The sequence below is a fragment of the Callorhinchus milii genome, unplaced genomic scaffold, assembly GCF_018977255.1.
Source record: "Callorhinchus milii isolate IMCB2004 unplaced genomic scaffold, IMCB_Cmil_1.0 Scaffold28, whole genome shotgun sequence".
NCBI lineage: Eukaryota > Metazoa > Chordata > Chondrichthyes > Chimaeriformes > Callorhinchidae > Callorhinchus > Callorhinchus milii.
Genome location: NW_024704769.1, coordinates 7744 through 32063, shown reverse-complemented (window position 1 = coordinate 32063; position 24320 = coordinate 7744). Strand labels below are relative to the sequence as shown.

The 24320-nt window shown below is 50.3% G+C and overlaps 3 protein-coding genes and 1 long non-coding RNA gene across 5 annotated transcripts; 2 read left to right on the top strand and 2 right to left on the bottom strand.

Annotated features, from left to right (window-relative positions):
* The first annotated feature begins 492 nt into the window (after positions 1–492).
* Positions 493–3210, top strand: ankrd39 (ankyrin repeat domain 39). Its single transcript, NM_001293147.1, has 4 exons — positions 493–644; positions 1424–1527; positions 1683–1886; positions 2889–3210. Exons 1-4 carry the CDS (start codon positions 554–556, stop codon positions 3042–3044), a joined length of 555 nt encoding a protein of 184 aa, NP_001280076.1. The 5' UTR covers positions 493–553; the 3' UTR covers positions 3045–3210.
* Positions 3211–5877: 2667 nt separating this feature from the next.
* LOC103190715 (WW domain-binding protein 1) lies at positions 5878–15182 on the bottom strand. Of its 2 annotated transcripts, none has more exons than XM_007911591.2 (4): positions 14896–15182; positions 11192–11294; positions 10232–10393; positions 5878–7483 (listed from the first exon to the last, which is right to left on the bottom strand). In XM_007911591.2, exons 1-4 carry the CDS (start codon positions 14977–14979, stop codon positions 6810–6812), a joined length of 1023 nt encoding a protein of 340 aa, XP_007909782.1. In that variant the 5' UTR covers positions 14980–15182; the 3' UTR covers positions 5878–6809. The 2 variants fall into 2 exon arrangements, with proteins under 2 accessions (XP_007909782.1, XP_007909783.1); XM_007911592.2 differs by lacking the exon at positions 14896–15182 and adding an exon at positions 14540–14679.
* Positions 15183–15777: 595 nt separating this feature from the next.
* On the bottom strand, positions 15778–21777 carry polr3d (polymerase (RNA) III (DNA directed) polypeptide D). Its single transcript, XM_042344573.1, has 8 exons — positions 21578–21777; positions 20705–20748; positions 19716–19870; positions 19303–19427; positions 18740–18923; positions 17753–17988; positions 17437–17589; positions 15778–16803 (listed from the first exon to the last, which is right to left on the bottom strand). Exons 1-8 carry the CDS (start codon positions 21728–21730, stop codon positions 16684–16686), a joined length of 1170 nt encoding a protein of 389 aa, XP_042200507.1. The 5' UTR covers positions 21731–21777; the 3' UTR covers positions 15778–16683.
* On the top strand, positions 21135–23977 carry LOC121851060. The gene is made up of 2 exons (XR_006085824.1): positions 21135–21166; positions 23742–23977. It is a non-coding gene; the product is annotated as an uncharacterized LOC121851060 (long non-coding RNA).
* The last annotated feature ends 343 nt before the right edge of the window (positions 23978–24320 follow it).

Genomic DNA, 24320 nt, shown 5'->3' with positions numbered 1-24320 from the left:
TACACTATAGTGCGCGGCTCCCAACATCCATCCAACCCCCCCACAAACACCTCACCTCGCCCAGCTAGTCACTATGAACAGTCACTACACTCACACTACAGTGCGGGGGCCCGAACTTGGTCCTGGGGCCGCCCACTGACCCACCCCATCTCAAAGTCCATCTCCTCCAGACTCTGCCGTCTGCTCCCCTCCCCCTCCAGCCAGTCACAAGAAAGTCACTACACTGCTCAGTGCAATGGAGAGCCCCTCCCCCCACACACATTCCAGCCAGTCACCACACACACTACAGTGTGCGGGCCACATCTGGCCCGGGGGCCGCCAGTTGCCTTACAACACCTACACAAACACACACACAGACAGTCACTACACTGCTCAGTGCAAATGGAGAGAAGGAACAAATAGAGGAACGTTGAGCGAGTGAGAGCGGCCCTCCCCCCCTTCAGGCCCCGCCTCCCTGGGAGGCACCGCAACTCGAGGCCGAGGATCCGCCCCAGACTAGGCCGCGGCTCCCCGTCGTCCTCCTCGGCCTCTCCTGCTCCCTGTCCCCGGGGCCATGGCCTCCCCGGGCCCGCACTCGGGCTGCGGCTGTTGCTCGGGGCCGAGCAGTGTCCGGCAGAGCCTGGAGGAGATGGACTTTGAGCGGGGTGAGTCAGCGGGCGGCCCCCGGGCCGGGTTCGGCCCGCGCACTGTAATGTGACTGGCCAGGGGTCTGTGTGTGCAGATTTTGTGGGCGGGGCCGCACACTGTAGTTGTGAGTGTGTGTAGTGACTGAGTGCAGTGACTAACTGTGTGTAGGTGATGGGGGGGCAGTGCACTGTAGTGTAGTGACTGTTTGTAGTGACTGACTGGGATGGGGGCGCAGGTGTGTGTGTGTCTGCGCGCGAATGGGGGGGAGATAATCCCTCCCAAAAAATATCCACCACCGTGTGGTGTTTAAGTCTAAGTATAATAGTCTCTCTCTCTCTCCCCCTCTCTCTCTCTCTCTCTCTCACCCCCTCTCTCTCTCCCCCTCTCTCTCTCTCTCTCTCTCTCTCTCCCTCTCTCTCTCTCTCTCTCTCCACCCCTCTCTCTCTCTCCCTCTCTCTCACCCCCTCTCTCTCTCTCACCCCCTCTCTCCCTCCCTCTCTCTCCCCCCCTCTCTCTCTCACCCCCTCTCTCTCACCCCCTCTCTCTCTCTCACCCCCTCTCTCTCTCACCCCCTCTCTCACCCCTCTCTCTCTCTCACCCCCTCTCTCTCACCCCCCCCCTCTCTCTCCTCCCTCTCTCTCTCTCTCTCCCCCCTTCTCTCTCTCCCCCTCTCCCTCCCTCTCTCTCTCCCTCTCCCCCTCTCCCCCTCTCTCTCTCCCTCCCTCTCTCTCCCCCTCTCCCCCTCTCTCTCTCCCTCCCTCTCTCTCCCCCTCTCCCCCTCTCTCTCTCTCCGCAGGTATCTGGTCGGCAGCCAACACCGGAGACATGAGCGGAGTCCGTCATTTCGTGGAGAAGGGAACAGATCCCGATCTGCCCGACCGGTCTGGTTACACAGCACTGGTGAGTCAGCCCGGACCTGAAGCCGGGAGTAGGGGTGTGTGGGTGGTGGGGGGTTATATACACAATACGCACCCTCTCCCCCCACCCCCACCTCCGCCGTGTGTCTCTCTGACATTGTTAACCCCCTCTCCCCCACTTCCCCCCAACCCCCGCAGCATTACGCGAGCCGCCGAGGTGATTACGAGCTGTGTGAATATTTGCTGAGCAAAGGGGCGAGCAGTAATGTCCAGACCCGAGGGGGAGCGACCCCCCTGCATCGAGCAGCCTACTGCGGTCACCTCCCCGTTGTCACCCTCCTCCTCACTCACTCTGCGGCCCCCACCATCGCCGACCAGGACGGCATGACCCCCCTACACAAGGTAAGTCTTGTTAGCTCAGTGTTTGAGCCCTCGCCTCGCAAACGAGAGGACCCGGGTTCAATTCCCAGGCGGGTCAGGACAGGGCAAAACTCCTTACTCCACACACACACACAGACACACACGCAGACAGACACACACACAAACACACAGACAGACACACACACACACAGACAGACACACACACACAGACACACACACAGACAGACACACACACAGACACACACACAGACAGACACACACACAGACAGACACACAGACAGACACACACAGACAGACACACACACACAGACACACACACACAGACACACACAGACAGACACACACACAGACAGATACACACACACACACAGAGACACACACACAGAGACACACACACAGACACACACACACAGACAGACACACACACACACAGACACACAGACAGACACACACACAGACAGACACACACACAGACACACACACACAGACAGACACACAGACAGACACACACACACACAGACACACGCACACAGACAGACACACACACAGACACACACACACACACAGACAGACACACACACAGAGACAGACACACACACAGACAGACACACAGACACACACAGACAGACACACACACACAGACAGACACACACACACAGACAGACAGACACACACACACAGACAGACACACGGACAGACACACACACACACACAGACAGACACACACACACAGACACACACACACAGACCCGCTTGTTAATCGATGGGCGGATTGTGGTTAATAGTCCCTTCCAAATTAAATAATAATTTGGTCACTCAATTCACGAGTTTATGAGACACTGCTGTGCACAATTTGGCTGCCGCCTTCCTCCCACAAAATACAGTTACTACACTTCAAGAAGGATTATTCTTCTTCCAGTATATCCTGTGAAGCGCTTTGCGAAGTCCCAATGACGTGATTGTCTTCTTGTTGGTTGGCGCTGATGTGGGCCACGTAGATGAGAACGTCCTGTTGTTCCGCAGGCGGCTGAGCGAGCCGAGGAGAGCGTGTGCCAGGTTTTGTTGCAGCACAATCCAGCCTTGAAGAACCTCAGGGACAGGAGGTCCAGGGCCCCTCACGATATGGTCAAAGACCACCTGACTCTGGGGGAACTGCTACGGCCCAATCCCCCAACCTGACCCTCCTGCCCGCCTATGTGCGAATGTGTCCGTGTGAGTGTGTGTGTGTCTGTGTGCGAGTCTGTGTGTGTGATTGTCTATGTCTCTGAGTACGGTTACTAACTGGTACTAACTCCCGCTTTTCCAGGAGTAATAATCCCTTCAAAAATAAAAAATTTGATTACTCAATCCACCGTTTGTGGGAACACTGCTGTTCGTAATTCGCTGCCATATTTCACCCACAAAATATACAAGTCAATTCTTGTGAAGCGCTTTGAGACGTCTCAAAGATGTGATAAGGCGCTGTATTAAATGCGGGAATTATCATATTACTATTATTGTTCCTCATCCTCGTTGTAATCTTCCTGTGTCCCCCCCCACCACACCTCTCCTCCGTTGCTGTAGAAGCTTGTAGTAGAGCGACGAGAGGTTAAGCCGTGGCTAGTTGATTAATCCAGCCCTGGGAATAATGATTGCAGCAAAGTCAAGAGTGACGATTGCTGACATTATATAACTCACGAGTGAATTCAGACCTGTCAGGGTCAGTTAAATGCCAGAATGTACTTGTGTCAATGTCATACTGTGTCTCCCGTCTCTCCCCCCACTCAAAAGGATTAACACTCCGGAGATCAGGTCTCATAGCGGATCAGGTGAGCTAAGCAGATCTTTACCTGGAAGCCTGTTAGTGGGCTTAACGTGTTGGTGGCTTTTAATGTTCTCAGAATCGTCTAAAATAGCTCAGCCTCCAACCTGCCAAACCGGGCACTCAGCCACAGCACATCACACCAATGTCTAACTCCCAAGCCAACTGAGGGACCCAACCAGTCATAGAATCGTAGAGTATTACAGCACAGAAGGAGGCCATTCGACCCATCGTGCCTGTGACGGCTTTTTAGAAGAGTTACCCCAGTCAGTTCCACTCGCCCCACACCCCTGCAGAATTTGAACAATGCAGCATCTTTCATGTCGGGAGCGCCTGGACAATCAGGGATTTGTCTTCCACTCTGAGGGTTGGGATCGGCAGCTGTTACGCCACCCTCCCCATGTGGGACAAACTAGCTTAGAGACATCTTAGCAGGGTGATGAGCTGTGGAGTCCTATAGCTCAGTGGTTAGAGCACTCGCTTTGCAAGTGAGAGACCTGAGTTCATTTCCCGGCAGAGGGCGAAACCTCGGGCAAGTTTCCTTACTCCACACAGAGCCTAATAATAATCCCTCAAGAAAAAAATAATAAATTGGTCACTTTAAACCACGACTGTTTGTGGGACATTGCTGTGCGCAATTGGCTGCCGCATTTCACCCACAAATATACAGTCAATTCACTTTACAGTCTATTCCATGAAGCGCTTTGAGACGTCGAGAAGACATGATAAGCGCTATATCAAATTCAAGGATTATTATATTTTTATTGTATCCTGGCCGACAAATCCCCAAATAAAATCAGCCTCTCACTTTGTGATTGTTTGTGAGATGTTACTATGTGCAAATTGGCTGCTGCGTGCTCTTGCCTGGAAAGCAGACACCACACTTTACAATAGATCACGTGAAGCGCTTTGAGGCATCTTCCCAAAGTGAGAGGCGCTGTACCAAATGCAAGACCTGCAGCTCAGGTTAGAGAAACTGGTTGTCAGTCGATTGGCAGATCGCTTTACCGGGGGTGATAATTCCTTCAAAATAAGATAATTTGGTCACTCAATCCGATTTGGACTGTTTGTGGGACATTGCTGTGCGTATTTGGCTGCCGCGTTTTGCCCACAAAATAGTCAATTCACTTTACAGTATATTCTGTGAAGCACTTTTGAGACATCTCAAAGACGTGATAAGGCGCTATTTCCAATGCAAGGATTATTACTATTATCTTTCCTAAGTGAGAGGCGTTGTACCAAACATAAGGATGTGATGAATACCCCAAACAGTCAAACTACACATCTGTGTCAATTCCTAGACACAGAGCTCGTTCACATCCTCCTGACGTGAAAAGCGTTATACAGAGATAATTTTGTTGTTGTTTCTCCCTCACCAAATCGCTGAGCGGAAAGTACATCAGTCGGTTGCAGACCCACAAAGCGCTGACTAAAACTGCACCAAAACTTTTACAGGGAACAAAAATTGACCATTTATGACCCCAAACAAGAAATTTCCATCATTTTTTTAAAAAAAAAGGTTTTATAAAGACTTGAGCAGTGCCTGAATCCTCAGGAGCACAGGCGGTACATTGTATTTATGACCCCCCGCATTGCATGCATTCACTAACTAGGTGCCTCTACAAAAAACATTACAAAATTAAAATGTTTTCAATTAAAAAGGCATCCGAATAAACCACGATTCACTATTGCAGAAAGAACGGTTACAGAAAAAGACGACTTATCTCCCTTGTGTTGAGGATGATTTAGCCTAAGAACGACTCCTGATTAATGATGGGGGGGGGGGGGGGGGAGAAAAAAAGACATGCTTTAACTCTTTACGCTAACTGTGAAAAGGGTCGTAAAAGTGGGTTGTGCGACCGTTTCAAACCGGGCGAAAGGAAAACCACAAACTCTCCTCATCTCAAAAGAGACATGTTTATAGACTCCTCTAAACGGTACCTATTTCGTACCTCCTGCCCTGACCTAGGCTGGCTTTAGCTTTTGCTCTACTCCGTTAACACTTGCACTGATATGAAGGCATGAGATTCTGACTAGCACGTCATTCATTTGTAGAAAGCTCCTCTTTCAAACGGACAATCACATCGGATTCTTTCCGAAGTATCACGTCCACAATCTCGTAATCCAAACCAGAAGTGGGTGGGGGTGAGAGTTGAAAATGGGTGCTAAACAAAAGGCAAAATACTGCAGATGCTGGAAATCTGAAATGAAAAGAGATGCTGCTGGGAACACCAGCGGGTCAGGCAGCATCCATGGAGAGAGGCAAGTGGGTGAACGTTTCAGTTATTCTTTTCGAAATATTAACTCACTCTCCTATCTCCGTAGATGTTGCCTGACCTGCTGAGCGAGTGAGTGTTCCCAGCGACTTTTGTTATCATATTAGTAACAGGTGCTGCTTAGTTTTGCATCAGTGAAGTCTAAAATGAGTCACCCCATCAGAGAACACAGAGCATGTCGGAGCTGGACGCAGCCCCAGGGAGGGACAGGCTGTTTGAGTTTGGGGTTAACAACGTTAAAATGAATATTTGACGAAGAAAGGCAGTTTGGTGTCACAGGTCAATGGTGAAGCGATGAGGTGCATTAAGATGTTATCATTCCTATGCGTTCAGCCTAGCCAGGAAAACCATCTGTAAGGTTATGAGGCACTTTGCCCAATACATGGAAGGAATAATAGCAGTCAATTGAGCCAACTTGGGGCTCTGGTGTTCACCCTGAAACCAGAGTAAGAACATTACCGACAAACACACCAGCTGAACGAAGAGCCTCACCCCTTTCCCCAACGGAGGCCGTGGTGAAGGGAGAGCGTTTCAGTGTGGGGTGTGGGGGGAAAAAAAACGCAACCCTCGGTATGCATCTCAGGTTCAAGTCCTGAACACAAAGGGTTTGGAGACGTGGTATTGTATTGTATTATATTATTATAATAGTGCTAATGGTTAATTTCAAAATGCTAGAATATTGCAGAAAACCTGAATGTGAAACGCTACCTAACGCGTTTCTGTCTCTTGTAATTAGGGGCAGGTTTTTTTTAATGGCAAACAAGCTTAGGTAATTAGCCCATAAATGGTCAACTGAACGGGTCAGAAATTGCCCCCCGTGTCATTTGACTTCACTGTTGAAGGTACCAGCAATGGTGAGACCCGATGTTACACATCCTCTGGCTGCTCTCCAGGACAATACTGTTCAGACTGCTTGTTGAGCGTTGGCTTGGAGCCCCGCTCCGTGTCCTGCGGGGACGAGTTATACGAGGACTGGGGCTCGCAGCACGGCTGTGCAGCCACGCTGCCCATCAGGCCCACCTCCTCAGGGTAGGGGTCCTCATCCATGCGGCACACACACACCTCAATGCCAGAGTCGCCCGTGATCCGCCTGTGTCGGGAGGAGCTCTCTTCCTTGGTCTCTCCGTGGTCACATATGTGGGGATCCAGGTCCAAGCTGTGCAGATCGGAAGCCGGGTGTAAATCTGATTCCTCGCCTTGAGTACTAACTGTGTCGTGTTCATCACCTGAGCAATTGGCTGGGGCTGGAGTGCAGGTGGCAGGTTCCTGTCCACTCTCCGCCTCATGTTCATCGCTACTGAATGAATTGGATTCTGTTTGAGGTCTTGGCTCTGCCTCCACTTGACCCGGCAAACTCGCCACAGCTTCCCGTGAGCTCAGCTGCTCATGACTCCCTCCCACAGCAGTGTCCCGGCTGTTATTCTGTACTGTGTTTTGCTGCTGCTGCTGTTGCTGCTGTAACTCGGAGTAAGGAGGTGGCGGAGTGGGTGGGTGTCCTGCTACCTCTTCGTAGGCTGGAAGCTTACAGTTTGTCCAGAATCCTGAGGGAATAAAATAAAGTTTAAAAAAAAATGTACTTTTAACAACACGGAAATGAGCAATCTCCTATAAAAAACACCAAGCCTCAAAGTAATAATTCCTATAAGCCAAAAGGGGCAAACTACTGCAGATGCTGGAAATCTGAAATAATAACAGAAGTTGCTGGGAACACTCAGCAGGTCAGGCAGCATCTATGGAGAGAGGAAAGTGAGTTAACATTTCAGCTCTCTCCAGAGATGCTGCCTGACCTGCTGAGTGTTCCCAGCGACTTCTGTATCTTAATTCTATAAATAATAGTATAATAATAATCATTGCATTTGATATGGCGATTTTCACGTCTTCTCGATGTCCCAAAGCGCTTCACAGAATAGACTGTAAAGTGAATTGACTGTATATTTGTGGGCGAACGCGGCAGCCGATTGCACACAACAGCGTCCCACAAACAGTCGTGGATTGAAATGACCAATTTTTTTATTTTTTATTTTTAAAAGCCGGTCTCTCCAGCTCCACCATCCAAAATTGCACCATTCACGTACGTCCTCACTCATACCAGACTCCACACACCCATCACCCCAATCCTCGCCAGGCTCCACTGCCTCCCAGTCTCCCCATGGATTGGCTTCAAAATCTTCACCCTCACATTCAAATGCCTTCTCACCCAGCACTTTAATAACCTGTTTGTATCCACATCATCACTCTGCTGCACATCACCCAGCCCCTCTACACGAACATCAGTGGCCGTGTCATCAATATAACCTTAACCTCGAACTCACTGCTTCAATCCCTCCACCTCACCCCTCATCCTTTATTCATCTTGAAATTCCACCCGAAGACCTACCTCTTTGACCGTGCCTATAGGCCTCTCCCCTCCCCCTTTGCTCAGCATCCAACCCCACCGTCGTGCAACGCTCCGAGACGCTATCCCGTGTGAAGGGCGCTGTATAAATGCAATTGTTGGGACGTTTTAGTGGAAAAACGTGCATTTCCGGGAGAAAGAATGAACGCAGCTTTATTTTTAAGCAACAACCGATAACAACAAAACAAAACTTGCATTTACACAGGGCCCCTCAAACAGGGCAGCATCCCAGAGCGCTTCACAGTGGCCGAGCACGACCCTGAGCCTGGGGGGGGGGGAGTGACCGTAGACGTGGTCGAAGAGGAAAGTCTTCAGGCACAACCTGAAGATGGAGAAGGAGGGGGCGAGGCAGACGGATAGAGGAAGAGTGTTCCAGAGTTTCGCGGTGAAGTGGCTGAAAGCACAGCCATTGATGGTGGAACGGAGGGGAATAGGGACAAGCAGAAAGCCGGAGACAGACGAGCGGAGGCAGCGAGTAGTAGGTTGGGGGTAAGTAGGTCGGAGAGGTAGAGAAATGCCATAACTAGAAACATTACATCTTCGTCCCGATTAGTCAGTATCTAGAGATTAGATTAGAGGCAATATCTCCTGCGAGGACAACAGTTTCAGTTCCTCCAGTTAATAACTTCACTGTGATGCAACTTCTGTAAAGTTATCAATTTAACAAGAGGAAAATTCGACAATAGAGGTAAAAAAAGGGCCTTGGAGAAGATTCACCAGAAAGGGGTAAATGAAGGATGAGAGACTACATTGTGTGGAGAGACTAGAGAGGCTGGGATTGTTAGGTTAAGGGGAGATTTACTAGAGGTGTTCAAAATTATGAGAAGTTTTGATAAAAGTAGATAGGGCGAAACTGTTTCCACTGGTAGGTGGGTCGGTAACCAGAGGACACAGATTTAAGATAATTGGCAAAAGAACCAGAAGGGAGACAAGAATTTTTTTTACCCAGAGAGTTGTTAGGGTCTGCAATGCACCGCCTCAAAGGGTGGCGGGAACAGATTTGATAGTAGCTTTCAAAGGGGAATTGGGAGACGTACTGGAAAAGGAAAATTTGCAGGGCTATGAGGTAAGAGCGGGGGAGTGGGACTAGTTGGGCAACTCTTTCAAAGAGCCGGCATAGGCATGATGGGCCAAATGGCGTCCTTCTGTATTGTAAGATTCTATGAATCTATAACTGGGATGTAAAATAATAATAACCCATAAAGAGTCGTTGATTGAGTGGCCAACTTATGATTATAATTTTTTTCAGAAGGGATTATTACCCCCGGAAAAGCGATCCAACACCACGCCCACATCACTCCCACCCTCGCTCACCTCCACTGGCTCCCCATCCCCCAGAAGATCGATTTCAAGATCCTCATCCTCGCCTACAAGGCCATTCACGGCCTCGCTCCCTCCTACCTCTCCGACCTACTATCCCCCTACCTACCCGCCCGTACCCTCCGTTCCTCTGGCTCCGGTCTGCTCCACACCCCCCGCCCCAACCGCCCTACCATCGGTGGCCGGGCCTTCAGCCTCTCAGCCCCGAGGCTCTGGAACTCCATCCCCCAGTGCCTTCGCCGCTTCCTCCCTTTCCTCCTTCAAGGCCGGTCTCAAGATCTTTCTCTTTCACCGTGCTTTCAGCTCCCCTCTCGACTCTCTTCCCCCTCCTCGCTCCCTCCCTTCCCTCCCCTCACCCTGACCATTTCCCCACTGCTCGGGTCCCGACCCAACTGTACAGCCCCTTGGGACGTCCTCCTGACGTGAAAGGCTCTCTATAAATGCAATCTTGTTGTTGTTGAGTTACAGGACTTCATATATAAGGAATATATGCTGAAATGTCTGACTTGACTGCTCTCATTAAATGACTCAATGGTCTCTCTCCAACTCATTGAACGGGACACAGAATACTCACGTAAGTCGAGTGGTTGTGTTGTGTAGGTGCTGGCTCCCTGATAGGCCATCAAACTGATCTCCCGCTGTCGCTGTTCCTGCTGCAGTCGCAGTTTCACTCGCCGGTGTCGGTAAGCACAGCAGCAACTCAGCATGAGTATTATAGTCCAGACCAGCCAGAACCCTGTCAGGCAAACACAGCAACACGCATGTCAGATACCGTCCGATACATGACTTCAAGAACCTCACACTCAATCGTGTCCTGGCATCTCCCTACTTCCCCAATCCACCACCCGGCGCCGCTGCTCGACTGGCACCAGCCTTCTGTTTGTCCCTCGCATCCTCAGCCCCACCATTAGAGGTGGCACTTTCAGCCAATATGCCCGAAACTGTGGAAAACTCTCCCTCAATCCCTCCGCCTTGCCCCCTCTCTCCCCTTTTTCAAGTCTCGCCTGAAAAACTTCCTTTTCAACCGTGCTTACAGTCACCTCCCTTCTCCCATCCCTTCCCCCGGCTCAGAGTCAGGCTCCGCCACGTTTAAGCGCTCTGAGACGCTACCCTACGCAAGAAACTCGCAATCAAAGAATGTGGAACTCACTGCCAGAATCAGAAAGCATTAATGTAGTGTAGAGGAAATGCATGCATGAGGGAGAAGGAAGAGGGGTATAGGAAACACCTGGAGAAGCAGAGGCTCATTGGAGTGTAAGTAAAGACCAACCTTCTAATCTTGTAACTTAACTGATCTGAAAGAGTACTACAGTTAGAACTTCCTTTAAAACCTGCAAAATAAGGCAGCCAGGATGTTTTGTTGAAGAACTTTCTCCCAGAACAAAGCAAACTGTATTAAGCGGTTAGTGTCTAACATTCAAAACAAGGCAATATCTGTGGCATGTCAAGCTGCTGCTTCAGGGGAACTAACTGGCTTCAGTGTGGAAATGTGTGACCCACGCCCTGTGTAGTGATCGCAACTGCAGATACTTACACCAAAGCTCGTAGTAATAGGTACAGCATTCTGTCTCCCCACAGCAATATCCGGTCTCACACCAGTAAGGCTGCTCGTTCACCCCAAAGCACAACTCTTTGGCCTGAAAAAGATTAAAATGGGATAAAAGTCATACATTACAGCATAATAATAATAATTCAGTCACTCAATCTACGACTGTTTGTGGGACATCACTGTGCCCAACTGGCTGCTGCATTTCGCCCACAAGATGTACAGTCGATTCACTTAGGATTGTATCCTGTGAAGCGCTTTGAGGCGTCTCATGACGTGATAAAGCGCTGTATGAAATGCAAGGATTATTACTAACATTCATTCATCCAATCAAGTCTGCCTAAAATAAATATCTCCAACAACACCTGCAGTCAGCTGCTCCCCCCACCACCCCCAAATCACTCAGCATCTCTGCAAAGTGTTCTGAGATGTTTTTTTATGTAAGGGGCACTATGGACATTTGATCAGCATTTGCAGAGGAAGAGTATAAGAGGGAAAGAGCACAGAATTAGAATAGTAATCTGCATTGAAGAATCAAATACTATTTAGGCTCTATGACCTCCCTACACTGTAATTTCTAGGATGTTCTCAGCTACTTCCTGCTAGCTGGGTACCAAATGTCTGTTGATGGTATTGATACAGTGTACAATCAGCTCATAACAAACCACTCCCTTTACATTTGTATTACATCTACACTGCACACAGCACTTCCATTAGATTTACAAATAGTGAGTGACTGGCACTGGTCTGAGCCGTAACTGACCGCCTGGCTCCGCTGACGTTGATTGATCATCAGTAGCACTATTATATTACTGCTGGATGTCAGTGCCAGCCACTTATTATGCTAAATATAAATATTCGCCCTCGCCTCCCCGCCCCACAGGCTGCATATTGAGCCACACTGCACATCATATCCGAGATTAAAAGCTACAAATGTGCTAAAACAGCTGAAATAAGTATTTGTGGGGTCATAGGAACAGAAGGAGGCCATTCAGCCCCTCGAGCCTATTCCGCCATTCTATCTGATCATGGTTGATCTGTATCTGAACTCCAATTCTCCACCTTTGCCCTATATCACTTGAGACCTAACAAAAATCTATCCACCTTGGTCTTGAAAATATGAATGGATCAGCCATATTCCACAGCCTTTTGGGGGAGGGAGAGTTTCAGATTTCCGCTAGCCTTTGTGTGAAAATATGCATCTAAATGGTCTGGCTCTAATTTTAAGATTATGCCCCTTGTTCTAGAGTCCCTCACCAGAGCAAACAGTTTCTCTGCAGATACCATATCCTATCCCTTTATTATTTAAAAAAAACTCATTTAGATCACCTCAATCACCACCCCACCTGATAATCAAGTGAAGGGGGCCACCTCACCTGCTGGATTAGAGTTAGACACTTGTTAAAATTGCATTGAAGATTGACAGGTATTCATACCCCATCACATCTACAACACCCAGACAAGATACCACATACATGTACCCCTCAGCAGGTATTTGCCTACAGTTTCTGGGGTACTTTATGCAGTATTTCTGAGGGAAATTCCTCTTGTTGACGTAGTCTATACAATAATCTTTGGTTAACTTGGTAACATTTCGCCCACAAAATATACAGTCAATAGCTTTACAGTATATTCTCTGAAGTGCTTTGAGGTGTCTCGAAGTCCTGATAAGGCGCTATATTAAATGCAAGGTTTATTGTAATATTAAGGTCCTTCCTGTGATATTGTTCCCAGAACTCCATGACTCCTATTACCTTGGATTGGACTGAAGGTACCATTTTCCTCACAGAAAATAAGGAGAGTAACATGGGGGATTGGTTCATTGCAGAGTTAGAGAAACCAATGTTGAAGGGACAATGGTTTACATAATCTGGGGCAGGAAGCTATATAGGGAAGGAGCTTGGTAGTCAATTCTAGATATGTGCGCGAGGGGTGTAGAGGGAGGACATAAAAATAAAAGCTATACAAAAAAGATTTTAATTGGGGAGAAATCAGGGACCTGTGCAGAAACCTCCAGGAGAGTATGGGTTTGGCAGACAAGATAATAACCCTTGCATTTTATAGTCTTATGTCAACAAAACACTTGACAGGATGTGCTGGAAGTGATTATTTGTAGACAGATGCAGCAGTCAATTTGCACACAGCAATGCCCAATCCTTGCATTTTTATCAAAACATTTCAGAGCGCTTTACTGGAAATCATTGTGGTGTGTGGTGACTATTGCAGGCAGTTGTCATTTGTGCACACAGCAAGGTCCCCCACAGAACTAGGCAGTAGCTTTACACAACAACAAATTTAATTAGTATATGGGCGGATGTCCCAAAGTGCTTATACCAATTTATAATAATACTCCCTGCATTTGTTGTAGCACTTCAAATAGAATAATGAATATAACAACATCTCAAAGTTCTTCACAGGACTACAGTACAGTGTAGCAATTCTGTGTTTTGTGGGCGAACACAGCAGCCAATTTGCACAGAGGAATGCCCTCCACGAACAGTGAAGTGAGTGAGTGGTTTTATCTGGGGAGGGTGGGCAGAACACTGTGAGCGTCTCGGCCAAAAATACACTGTCAATTCACTTTACAGTGTATCCTGTGAAGCATGTTGTGACATCCCAACGATGTGATAAGGCGCTATATCAATACTAACAAAATATTTTAATAACAAAAAGAATCCTTGCATTTGATATAGCGCTTTTCACGTCTTCGAGACGTCTCAAAACGCTTCACAGAATACACTGTAAAGTGAATTGACTGTATAAATTTGTGGGCGGAAGGCGGTAGCCAATTGCACACAGCAGCGTCCCACAAACAGCCGTGGATCAAGTGACCAAATTATTATTTTTTTCTTTTTTTTCTTGAGGAATTATCAGAAATGTGGAGTAAGGAAACTTGCTCAAGGTTTCGACCTGACGAGAATCAAACCCAGGTCTCTCGCTTGCGAGGCGAGTGCTCTGACCACTGAGCTACAGGACTCCATTATTATTATTCACAGAAATTCCCTTCTCTTTTCCCGACAGTGTTGTGGGGGATCTTTGACATCCACCTGAACAAGGCACAAACGGGGAGGGGAGCGAGTGAGGTTTAAACGTTTCATCCGAAGGACAGCGCCTCTGACAATGCAGCGCTCTCTGTGTCTCTCTCCCCCACCCCTGCGTCAGCCTGGACTATGAGCTCAGGGTCAAACCCACAACCTCCTTGACCCCCGGCAGGGGGAGGGGAGGGTGGCGGGAAATGGCTGCTGCGTTTCGCCCATAAAAAACACCCAGTCACTACACGTCACAGTATACGAAAAGGAATCTGAAACAAATACAGAAGTTGCCGGGGACACTGACCCGCGGATCAGGATCTGCAGAGAGAGGGAAACCAGTCCTCCGTTCGGGTGGGGCGGCCATGGCCCACAGGAGCGTTTGAGGTCTGACCAAAGTGTCCTGAACCAGTGGCGTTTGACTCACTTTCCTCTCTGCATAGCTGCTGCCTGACCACCTGAGTGAGTGAATATGTCCTGTGAAGCGCTTTGAGGCGCCTCGACGACGTGAATGAGGCGCTGTATCAGACGCACGGATTATTATTATTATTATTGGATGACACTGAGGCCTCAACCACTCTCAACCCTGAAACCTGCGGCCTAGTGCCACCCGCAAAGCCTTGGCTTTTCCTGGAGCGGGACGCCGGCCGAACCACTCCTCACCTCGGCGTGAAAGTCCATCCGCGACGGCCCGACGGGGAAGGCCGGGGAGATGAAGAGAAAGAAGCCGAGCATTCTTCTCGCCATTGCTCGCGGCGGGCGGCCGGGCCTCGGTCTTCCCTGGGGCCTGAGGCCGGGTTCCGGGAACCAGAAACCACTGAGAAGCCAACGACGCCAATTGTCGGTCGGTCGCGAGCCCTCCTTCCCGCCCACAGCCGCAGGAAGTCCCACCCATCACCATCATTCATTGGATAACCAGTTTCGTCGCTACCTTCTCATTGGTCGCCGCGTGTGTCCATCACGTACCAATTTCCCGTTTACTACCGCTGGTCATTGGCCACTCGCCCTCATTGCTGCTTTCCCATTGGTCACCAGGTGTATCAATCACCCAACCAAGTCCCGCCTTCCGGCATTGGCTGCCTTGTTCATAGACCCAGCCTTCTGATTGGACAGTCGCCACGTCTATCAAATAGCTTTGTTGTGGTTCACTTGTATGAAGTTTTTGTCCAATTGTTTGTGGTTATAATTAATATCAGTAATAATAATGTGAGCTCGACTGGCTCCAGCCTCCTGCTTGGCCCTCATGCCCTCGTTCCACCAGCGATGGCTGTGCTTTCAGCCACTTTGCCCCGAAACTCTGGAACATTCTCCCTCTAACCCCCACATTGCCCCCTTTTTCCATCTTCAGGTCGCACCTGAGGACCTTCGTCTTCGACCGTGCCTACCATCACCTCCTCCCAGCTCGGCGTTGTGCTCCGTCACTGTCAAGCGCTCTGGGATGCTACCGTGGGTGAGGGGCGCTGTGTAAATGCAAGTGGTTAGTGTAGTGACTGTCATCGAACACAATTGATGGCAGTTAACGATCCCTTGGAAACCAAGGGGCGGTCAGTATGAGGAAAGAGTTTATTTGACAGCTTCGGGGCCAGAAGAATAAATACAATCAGCAGCGAGGCACTGGGAATGTCACAGCCAGAACTTAACACTATAACATCTCTTCTTAACTGACATAAGAGAACTGGCAACACGGAAGAGACTGGAGCTCCCATGCGGAGGGCAAAACCAGCCACCTTGAGGGCTAAGATTCCGGCGTTTTTTCCCAATGCAGGGACTCTGCGGGATTATAATAATAATAACAGGAATTATAACAGGGAAATACCAAGCATTGCTGCACAGAAAACCAGGTGGAATTTCAGCTGCTGGAAGAGGCTGTTTGCCTGGATGATAAGGAACGATCAGCTATAGGGGCCGCTCACTTCCTCTGCTTGTTACCCACCGCAGGTTTCTACCCACTGGCTATCCGCGAGCAACGACAAAAGGAGTGAAAAGCAGAATCTGTTCATTACCTCCTTATTTTAGGGTTTCAGCTGGGTGTCTGACACACGCAGAAACCCATCACCGTTGCTTAAGAGTCTCCAAACCGACTGAGAATTCCACGCATCCCACTTACAACAAACAATCCCAGAGATAGGTGGTTGGAATGGAATGGGCACTCTGTCTGTCTCTCTCTCTCCTAGGAGGGACGCACCCCGCTTACCTAATTCCGGAGAGTATCAGGCACAGGTTGGCAAGAGCCAAGGCTTTGGGGGAGCCCAGAGTGTGCGTTGGGGTAACTCTTGGGAGTCTAACCAGCTAAACCCACACAGCTTGCTATTGATATCACTGTCAGCGACATCATAGGAGGTCGGTCACTTTGTCAGTGTCTCTGCGTTCCTGAGGCTGGAGACAGTTTTTTCTCTCTCTCTCTGGTCCATTCAGTCAGTCAGTCATTCACACAGCCACACCTCACTCCCGCTACTGTCTGGCTGCCAAGAGGGTCTCAAAGTCAGGAGAACAGACCAGCTTGTGACGTATATGTCCCAGCACTGACAACTCCCCTGAGCGGCTCTCCCCGATCCCCACAGACACCAGCTCCTACACAGAGAGAGAGAGAAAGGAATGCTATTACCCCCCCAAAAAAATAAATCACACAATGCAATACAAAAGGACGTTTGTGAGGACATTCTTAAGCATGGACAGTCAGGGATCTGGACCCGAGCAGGTGGGGGTAAGAGGGGGCTGAAGGTGCAGTCGAAGCGGAGGGTCTTGAGACACACCTTGAAGTAGGCAAGGGAGGGAGCAAGGCGGAGGGATAGTGGGATGGAGTTCCAGAGGGTGGGGGCGGAGGCTGAAGGTAAGGGCTGGGCAAGGGACATGGAGCAGGCTGGAGCCTGCTGAGCGGACAGGTTGTTAGCAAAAAAAATCCCTGCATTTGATGTAGCTCCTTATCACGTCATTGAGACATCTCAAAGCGCTTCACAGAATATACTGTAAAGTGTAGTGACTGTGAATTTTTGTGGGTGAAATGTGGCAGCCAATTGCACATAGCAGTGTCCCATAAACAGATGTGGATTGAGTGACCACATTATTATTCTGAAGAGATTATTACCCCCAGAAAAGCGATCTGCCAGAGTCGTGTGGAGTAAGGAAACTTGCCTAAGGTTTCACCCTGCCCGAGATTTTTTTCTGGGTCCTGTCGTTGTTGTTGTTATTGAGTTAAACACATACCTGCAGGAAGGAGCAGGTGGTTCCCTTGGTGACGTCCAGAGTGACCTTGGCCAGGACCAGCTGGACTCGGCCAGATTTCCTGATCAGTAGCTTCCCGATTGGCCCCTCACTCAAATCCCGTAGTGAGCAACTGTTCTCAGCCTGGGCTGCCTCCTGTCACACACACACTGAGTGTCATATATACACATCTCCTGTTACACAAACTCACACACTGTGATAGGAGAGATTCGGTAGGGCACAGCTGGGAACGGAGGGAGGGAGAGCGCGGGAGAGACGGAGGGAGGGAAAGAGTGTAACAGCCTGAGCCTGTCCTCACCTGGCTCTTCTCCTGTTTCAGTAACACTGTCTGCCCATCCTCTGTCTGCACCTCGGTTTTGAGGGGCTTGTGGTCGAGAGTGGGGGGTTGGCCGGGGAGCGTATCTGGCAGTTGTAGGAACAGCAGCTCCTCCTCTTGCCCCAAACTCAGCTCCCGCAGCAGCTCACAGAGGGATACATCCTCCGGCTGCCCAGCAAGCTTCCTCACTCCAGCCTCCTCTGCAGCCTCGTCCTTCACTGCAAGAGAGAGAGAGAGACAGAGAGGCAATAGACCACACAGGGAATTGCACACTCACTCACTCTTACACTGACTCATGCACCCAGTCTCGCGCACACACATTCTCTCTCGTGCGCGCACACACACACTCTCACGTGCCCACACTCGTTGGTGCACACACTTGAGCTTTTCCCTCATACATACAGGAGCACAGCAGCCCGTGACACTGTCAGCCCCCAGTGTGAGCAACAACAACAACACATTATATTTACGCAGCACCTTTCACATTGGGAGGACGTCCCAGGGCGCTGGGCAGTCAGGGATTTGAACCCGAGCTGGGGGTTTGGGATCAGGAGGGGTGGAGAGCGGGGAGGGTCAGGGTTAGGAGGGTGACTGAAGATGCGGTCGAAGCAGAGAGTCTTGAGATGGGTCTTGAAGGAGGCTAGGGAGGGGGTGAGACGGAGCGACTGTGGGATGGAGTTCCAAAGGGTGGGGGCAGAGACGCTGAAGGCCCGACCGCCAATGGTGGGGCGAGTTGTGTGGGGTACATGGAGCATGCCGGAGCCTGCTGAGTGGACAAGTTGATATGGAGATAGCAGGTCACAGAGGTGGGGAGGAGCCAGGCCGTGGAGGGCTTTGAAGGCAAGGCTGAGGATTTTGAACTCGATTCTCTGGGGGATGGGGCAACTCACAATCTGGGACAAAATCTGGATCAGGTCTGGGCATCCAAGCCATCATTACCAGGTTTTTTTTTCTCTCTCTCCCACACACCTTTGACATCAGTTGGTTCCACCTCCATCTTCTCTTCTTTGGCCGCAGCTGGTTTCGGGCTCTCCTCCTCCTTCTCCTTCTCCTCCTCCTGCTCCTCCTCTCGGAAGATCCATCCAGACTGAGCGAGCGGGAGCTGTACTGGCATGTTCCGAGCATCGTTCTTCAGTCCGGGATCATCGAGAAACTGAACAAGTACAGAATGTTTGCCTTTGATGCAGTGCTTTATCACATCTGCATCGAGACGTCTCAAAGCACTTCACAACATACACTGTAATGTGTAGTGAGGGGTAGGGGAAGGGAGGGGCTGGGGTTGGAGGGAGGGTCTGGGTTGGGGAGGAAGCTGTGGGGAGGGAGGGGCTGGATGGTGGGAGGGAGGGGCTGGGTTCAGGGAGAGGGAGGGGTTGGTCTGGGGAGGAAGGGGCTGGTCTGAGGTGGGAGGGGCTGGTCTGAGGTGGGAGGGGTTAGGGTGAAGTGGGAGGGGAGCTGGGGTGGGAGGAAGGGAGGGGCTGGGCTGAAGAGGAAGGGGCTGGGCTGAGGTGGGTGGGGGGATCGTACTGACTCACATCATCTCTGTCCAGCCTGCGGAGGATCTCCTTGGTCTCCTCTGCTGTCTCCCTCTTCTCCTTCTTGATGTTGATGATGGGGGAAGGCCCGAAGTCGTGAGGTTCCACCGTGGAGCTCCAGCCCGCTGCGAAACACAGGAGAAATATCACAGAAACGTCACGTTCCCCACACAGAAGCCGGCTCACACTTTTTCATGGGCAAAATTCTTTTAAGCGCTCCGAGACGCTGCTCTGCGTAAAGGGAGCTATATCACATTTCGCCCACAAAACACAGTCAATTCACTTTGCAGTCTATCCCGTGAAGCCCTTTGATGCGTCTCGACAACGTGATAAGGCACAAAAATCAAACGCAAGGATTGTAAAGTGGAGTGACTGTGCATTTTGTGGGCGAAATATTTTTGTTGTTGACTCACCCTTCTTCACCATGGTCTCGGCAGGTCCCTGTTCAAATATGGAGTGTGACTGAATGGTCTCTGGGCGTCCCCTCCCTCGTCCTCGCCCATCCCGTTGTCGATCTCGCTCCCGATCTTTCTTCTCTTTCCGCTGGGCTCCATCCTCCCCTTTCGGTCTGTCAGCAACAACAACAACAACAAATTACATTTAAAAATAAATAATAATAATCCTTGTATTTGATACAGCACCTTAACACATCATCAAGACATCTCAAAACGCTTCACAGGATACAATGTCAAGTGTAGTGACTATGTACTTCATGGGTGAAACGCGGCAGCCAATTGCGCACAGCAGCGTCCCCACAAACAGTTGTGGATTGAGTGACCACATTATTTTATCTTTTTTTGGAAGGAGTTATTACCCCCGGAAAAATGATTCACCAACAACAACCACAGCACCTTTACACGGTGCCTTTCACATGTCCCAAGGTGCTGGACAGTCAGAGATTTGGAGCCGAGTTGGGGGTTTGGATCAGGAGGGGTGGAGGGTGGGGAGGATTGGGGGTAGGAGGGTGACCAAAGGCATGGTCGAAGAGGAGGGTCTTGAGTTGGGTATTGAAGGAGGCAAGGGAGGGTAGAGGCGGAGGGACTGTGTGATGGGATTCCAAAAGGTGAGGGCAGAGAGGCTGAAGGCCCGACCATCGATGGCGGGGCAGGCTGGGCGGGGGACGTGGAGCAGGCTGAGCGGAGGAAGCAGACAGTTTGATATGGGGTTACTCTTCGGAATTAGCTAAGCAAGATGCGTCAGTCCAGGGAAAGAGAGAGAGAGCATGTTCCATTTCAACAATCTATCTCTGGGATTTCCACGAGTAGGCAGGAGACGTGGAATTCTCAGTTGGGTTTGGAGACTATTTAAGCAACGGTGATGGGTTTCCACGAGTGTCAGACACCTGACTGGGCAAAAAACAAATAAATAATAATAAAAGGTAACTCAACTAACTAATACTCACTCTTCCTTAACCTTCCGACTGATGATGTTAGGAGTGAAGGTTTTCTGTAAGAAAGAACATCACACATTAAGTCACCGCACAAATCAGGGATAAATATTTGGCTTCGCTCTCCACTGTCCCGGGTTATTTCAGTGGCGTTTGAGGAGTCGATCGGTCTCACGGTCTCTCTGTTTGTCTCTCTCTCTCTGGTTTTCTCTCTCGCTCTGTTTGTCGCCCCTTCTGATAGTCCCCTGACCCCCCCCAAGCACCAGAGTGGAGGCAGCAACTTGGAGTGGAGTCCCTGTAGCTCAGGGGTTAGCGCCCTCGAGTCGCAGCGAGAGGACCCGGGCGGTTAGGGTCAGGGCAAAACCTGGGGCAGGTTTCCTTACCCCACACACACACACACACACACACACGATGGCCTCTGGTTACGGCAGTCAGTAGGAACCTGGTTGTTAGTCGACTGGAGGATCAATTTCGGAGGTAATAATCTCTTCAAAAAAATAATAATTTGGTCACTCAATCCCGGCTGTTTGTGGGGACGCGGCTCTGCGCGATCGGCCGTCGCGTTTCACTACACATTACAGTGTATTCTGTGAAGCGCTTTTGAGACTTCTCGAGTCACGATTCGGTGCTGAAGGAAGTGCCAGAATTATTATTATTATAAACAAAATGTCTAATCCTCGGTATCATTCCAGTGAACTCTTGTGTACCCTCTCCACGGCCTCAACATACAGCCCACAGTGAGCACACACACACCACACAGTCACTACACTTTACAGTGAGTAAATGCTGTGAAACGCTGAATAACTATAATGAGGGCCCGGGGTCGGGGCTGAGGGCTGAGGCTGAGGGTCGGGGCCCAGTTCCCGCTGAAGCCTCGGTGTTTCTCACCTTCTTGACGCCGCCGAGGGTGAGGTCTCGGGAGCGGATGGACGGTAACCTTCCCGGGGTCACCGGCGACGCCGCGTTCCGCCTCCCCGTCAGCCCGCGGGCCGCACCCGGCCCGGGCCTCCCGCCAGCGGCCCCCGAGCCCGAGTCACACATCCCGACCCACTCACACCCACTGACTGACTGCTCACACCCGCTCACACCCACTGACTGACTGCTCACACCCACTCACACTCACTGACTGACTGCTCACACCCACTGACTGACTGCTCACACCCACTGACTGACTGCTCACACTCACTCATACTCACTGACTGACTGCTCACACCCACTGACTGACTGCTCACACTCACTCACACTCACTGACTGACTGCTCACACCCACTGACTGACTGCTCACACTCACTGACACCAACTGACTGCTCACACCCACTCACTGACTGACTGCTCACACTCACTCACACTCACTGACTGACTGTTCACACTCACCGACTGACTGCTCACACTCACTCACACCCACTGACTGACTGCTCACACTCACTGACTGACTGCTCACACCCACTCACACCCACTGACTGACTGCTCACACTCACTGACTGACTGCTCACACTCACTCACACCCAGACTGACTGCTCACACTCACTGACTGACTGCTCACACCCGCTCACACCCACTGACTGACTGCTCACACCCTCTCACACTCACTGACTGACTGCTCACACCCACTCACACTCACTGACTGACTGCTCGCACCCACTGACTGACTGCTCACACCCACTGACTGACTGCTCACACTCACTCATACTCACTGACTGACTGCTCACACCCACTGACTGACTGCTCACACTCACTCACACCAACTGACTGCTCACACCCACTCACTGACTGACTGCTCACACTCACTCACACTCACTGACTGACTGTTCACACTCACCGACTGACTGCTCACACTCACTCACACCCACTGACTGACTGCTCACACTCACTGACTGACTGCTCACACCCACTCACACCCACTGACTGACTGCTCACACTCACTCACACCCAGACTGACTGCTCACACTCACTGACTGACTGCTCACACCCACTCACACCCACTGACTGATTGCTCACACCCACTCACACTCACTGACTGCTCACACTCACTGACTGACTGCTCACACCCGCTCACACCCACTGACTGACTGCTCACACTCACTGACTGACTGCTCACACTCACTCACATCCACTGACTGACTGCTCACACTCACTGACTGACTGCTCACACCCACTCACACCCACTGACTGACTGCTCACACTCACTGACTGACTGCTCACACCCACTCACACCCACTGACTGACTGCTCACACCCGCTCACACCCACTGACTGACTGCTCACACTCATTGACTGACTGCTCACACCCGCTCACACCCACTGACTGACTGCTCACATTCACTGACTGACTGCTCACACCCGCTCACACCCACTGACTGCCTGCTCACACCCACTCACACCCACTGACTGCTCACACCCACTGACTGACTGATCACACTCACTGACTGACTGCTCACACCCACTCACACCCACTGACTGACTGCTCACACCCACTGACTGACTGCTCACACTCACTGACTGACTGCTCACACTCACTCACACCCACTGACTGACTGCTCACACCCACTGACTGACTGCTCACACCCACTGACTGACTGCTCACACCCACTGACTGACTGCTCACACCCACTGACTGACTGCTCACACTCACTGACTGACTGCTCACACCCACTGACTGACTGCTCACACCCACTGACTGACTGCTCACACTCACTGACTGACTGCTCACACCCGCTCACATTCACTGACTGAACTCTCAAAGACGTGATCAGGTGCTGTCTCAAATGCCAGGATTATTATTATTATTATTATTATTATTATTATTATTATTATTATTATTATCACAGACTCTGCCCCCAGTTGGTCCTCTGAATGATTAATGATCTGTGTTTTCAGTCATAATTTATTGGTGTCTCACCATCACTTGGGTCCACATTCAAACACTGTTAAATCAGGAGTGAAAGCAGTAAAATTGGCGGAAAATATCAACAGTACAAATCGATATATTTATCAATTATAGGCGTGTCAATTATCAAACTGTTCATCAAATGCTTTCCCATCTGTTCTCCCCAGGTTTGAATCCTCCGCACCCCCACAAGGCTGGTGATGTGCCAAACCTCCCGACCTGGCATTTGTTTAATCACGTAACCATTACACACGGCATTAAATTCCCAACGAAAAACACAGCCAATAAATGTGTTTGTTTATCACTGTCTGTGTTGTCAGCGCTCACTACTACCATCTGTCCTCCACTCCTGACGCTCCGAACGATATCACATGAATAAATCGCCACTAATCCTTTCTCTTAATCACTGGATTCCAGTCATTATGTGTCATTTTCTCTCTACGCGCCCACTCTTTGGAACTCCATCCCACAATCCCTCCGCCTCTCTCCCCTTCCCTTGACTCATTCAAGACCCTCCTCTACTACCGTGCCTTTGGTCACCCTCCTACCCCCACCCTCCCCACTCTCCACCCCCTCCTGATCCCAACCCCCAGCTGGGGTCCAAATCCCTGACTGTCCAGCGCTTTGGGACGTCCTCCTGGCGTGAAAGGCGCTGCGTAAATGTAATTTATTGTTGTTGTTGACCCTTCCATGATTATAAAAAACAATCTCGTGAAATGTGGAGAGACTAGAGAGGCTGGGATTGT

Excerpts from the sequence above, each read along its gene's own strand:
- ankrd39 (NM_001293147.1), top strand. The coding sequence starts at position 554 with ATGGCCTCCCCGGGCCCGCACTCGGGCTGCGGCTGTTGCTCGGGGCCG. Across the intron at positions 645-1,423 it reads GGAGATGGACTTTGAGCGGG|GTATCTGGTCGGCAGCCAAC; the intron begins GTGAGTCAGCGG and ends CTCTCTCCGCAG. Across the intron at positions 1,887-2,888 it reads GCATGACCCCCCTACACAAG|GCGGCTGAGCGAGCCGAGGA; the intron begins GTAAGTCTTGTT and ends GTTGTTCCGCAG.
- LOC103190715 (XM_007911591.2), bottom strand. The coding sequence starts at position 14,979 with ATGGCGAGAAGAATGCTCGGCTTCTTTCTCTTCATCTCCCCGGCCTTC. Across the intron at positions 11,295-14,895 it reads GGATGGACTTTCACGCCGAG|GCCAAAGAGTTGTGCTTTGG; the intron begins GTGAGGAGTGGT and ends AATCTTTTTCAG. Across the intron at positions 10,394-11,191 it reads CTATTACTACGAGCTTTGGT|GGTTCTGGCTGGTCTGGACT; the intron begins GTAAGTATCTGC and ends TTTGCCTGACAG.
- polr3d (XM_042344573.1), bottom strand. The coding sequence starts at position 21,730 with ATGTGTGACTCGGGCTCGGGGGCCGCTGGCGGGAGGCCCGGGCCGGGT. Across the intron at positions 20,749-21,577 it reads CCCTCGGCGGCGTCAAGAAG|AAAACCTTCACTCCTAACAT; the intron begins GTGAGAAACACC and ends TCTTTCTTACAG. Across the intron at positions 17,989-18,739 it reads GGAACCAACTGATGTCAAAG|TGAAGGACGAGGCTGCAGAG; the intron begins GTGTGTGGGAGA and ends TCTCTCTTGCAG.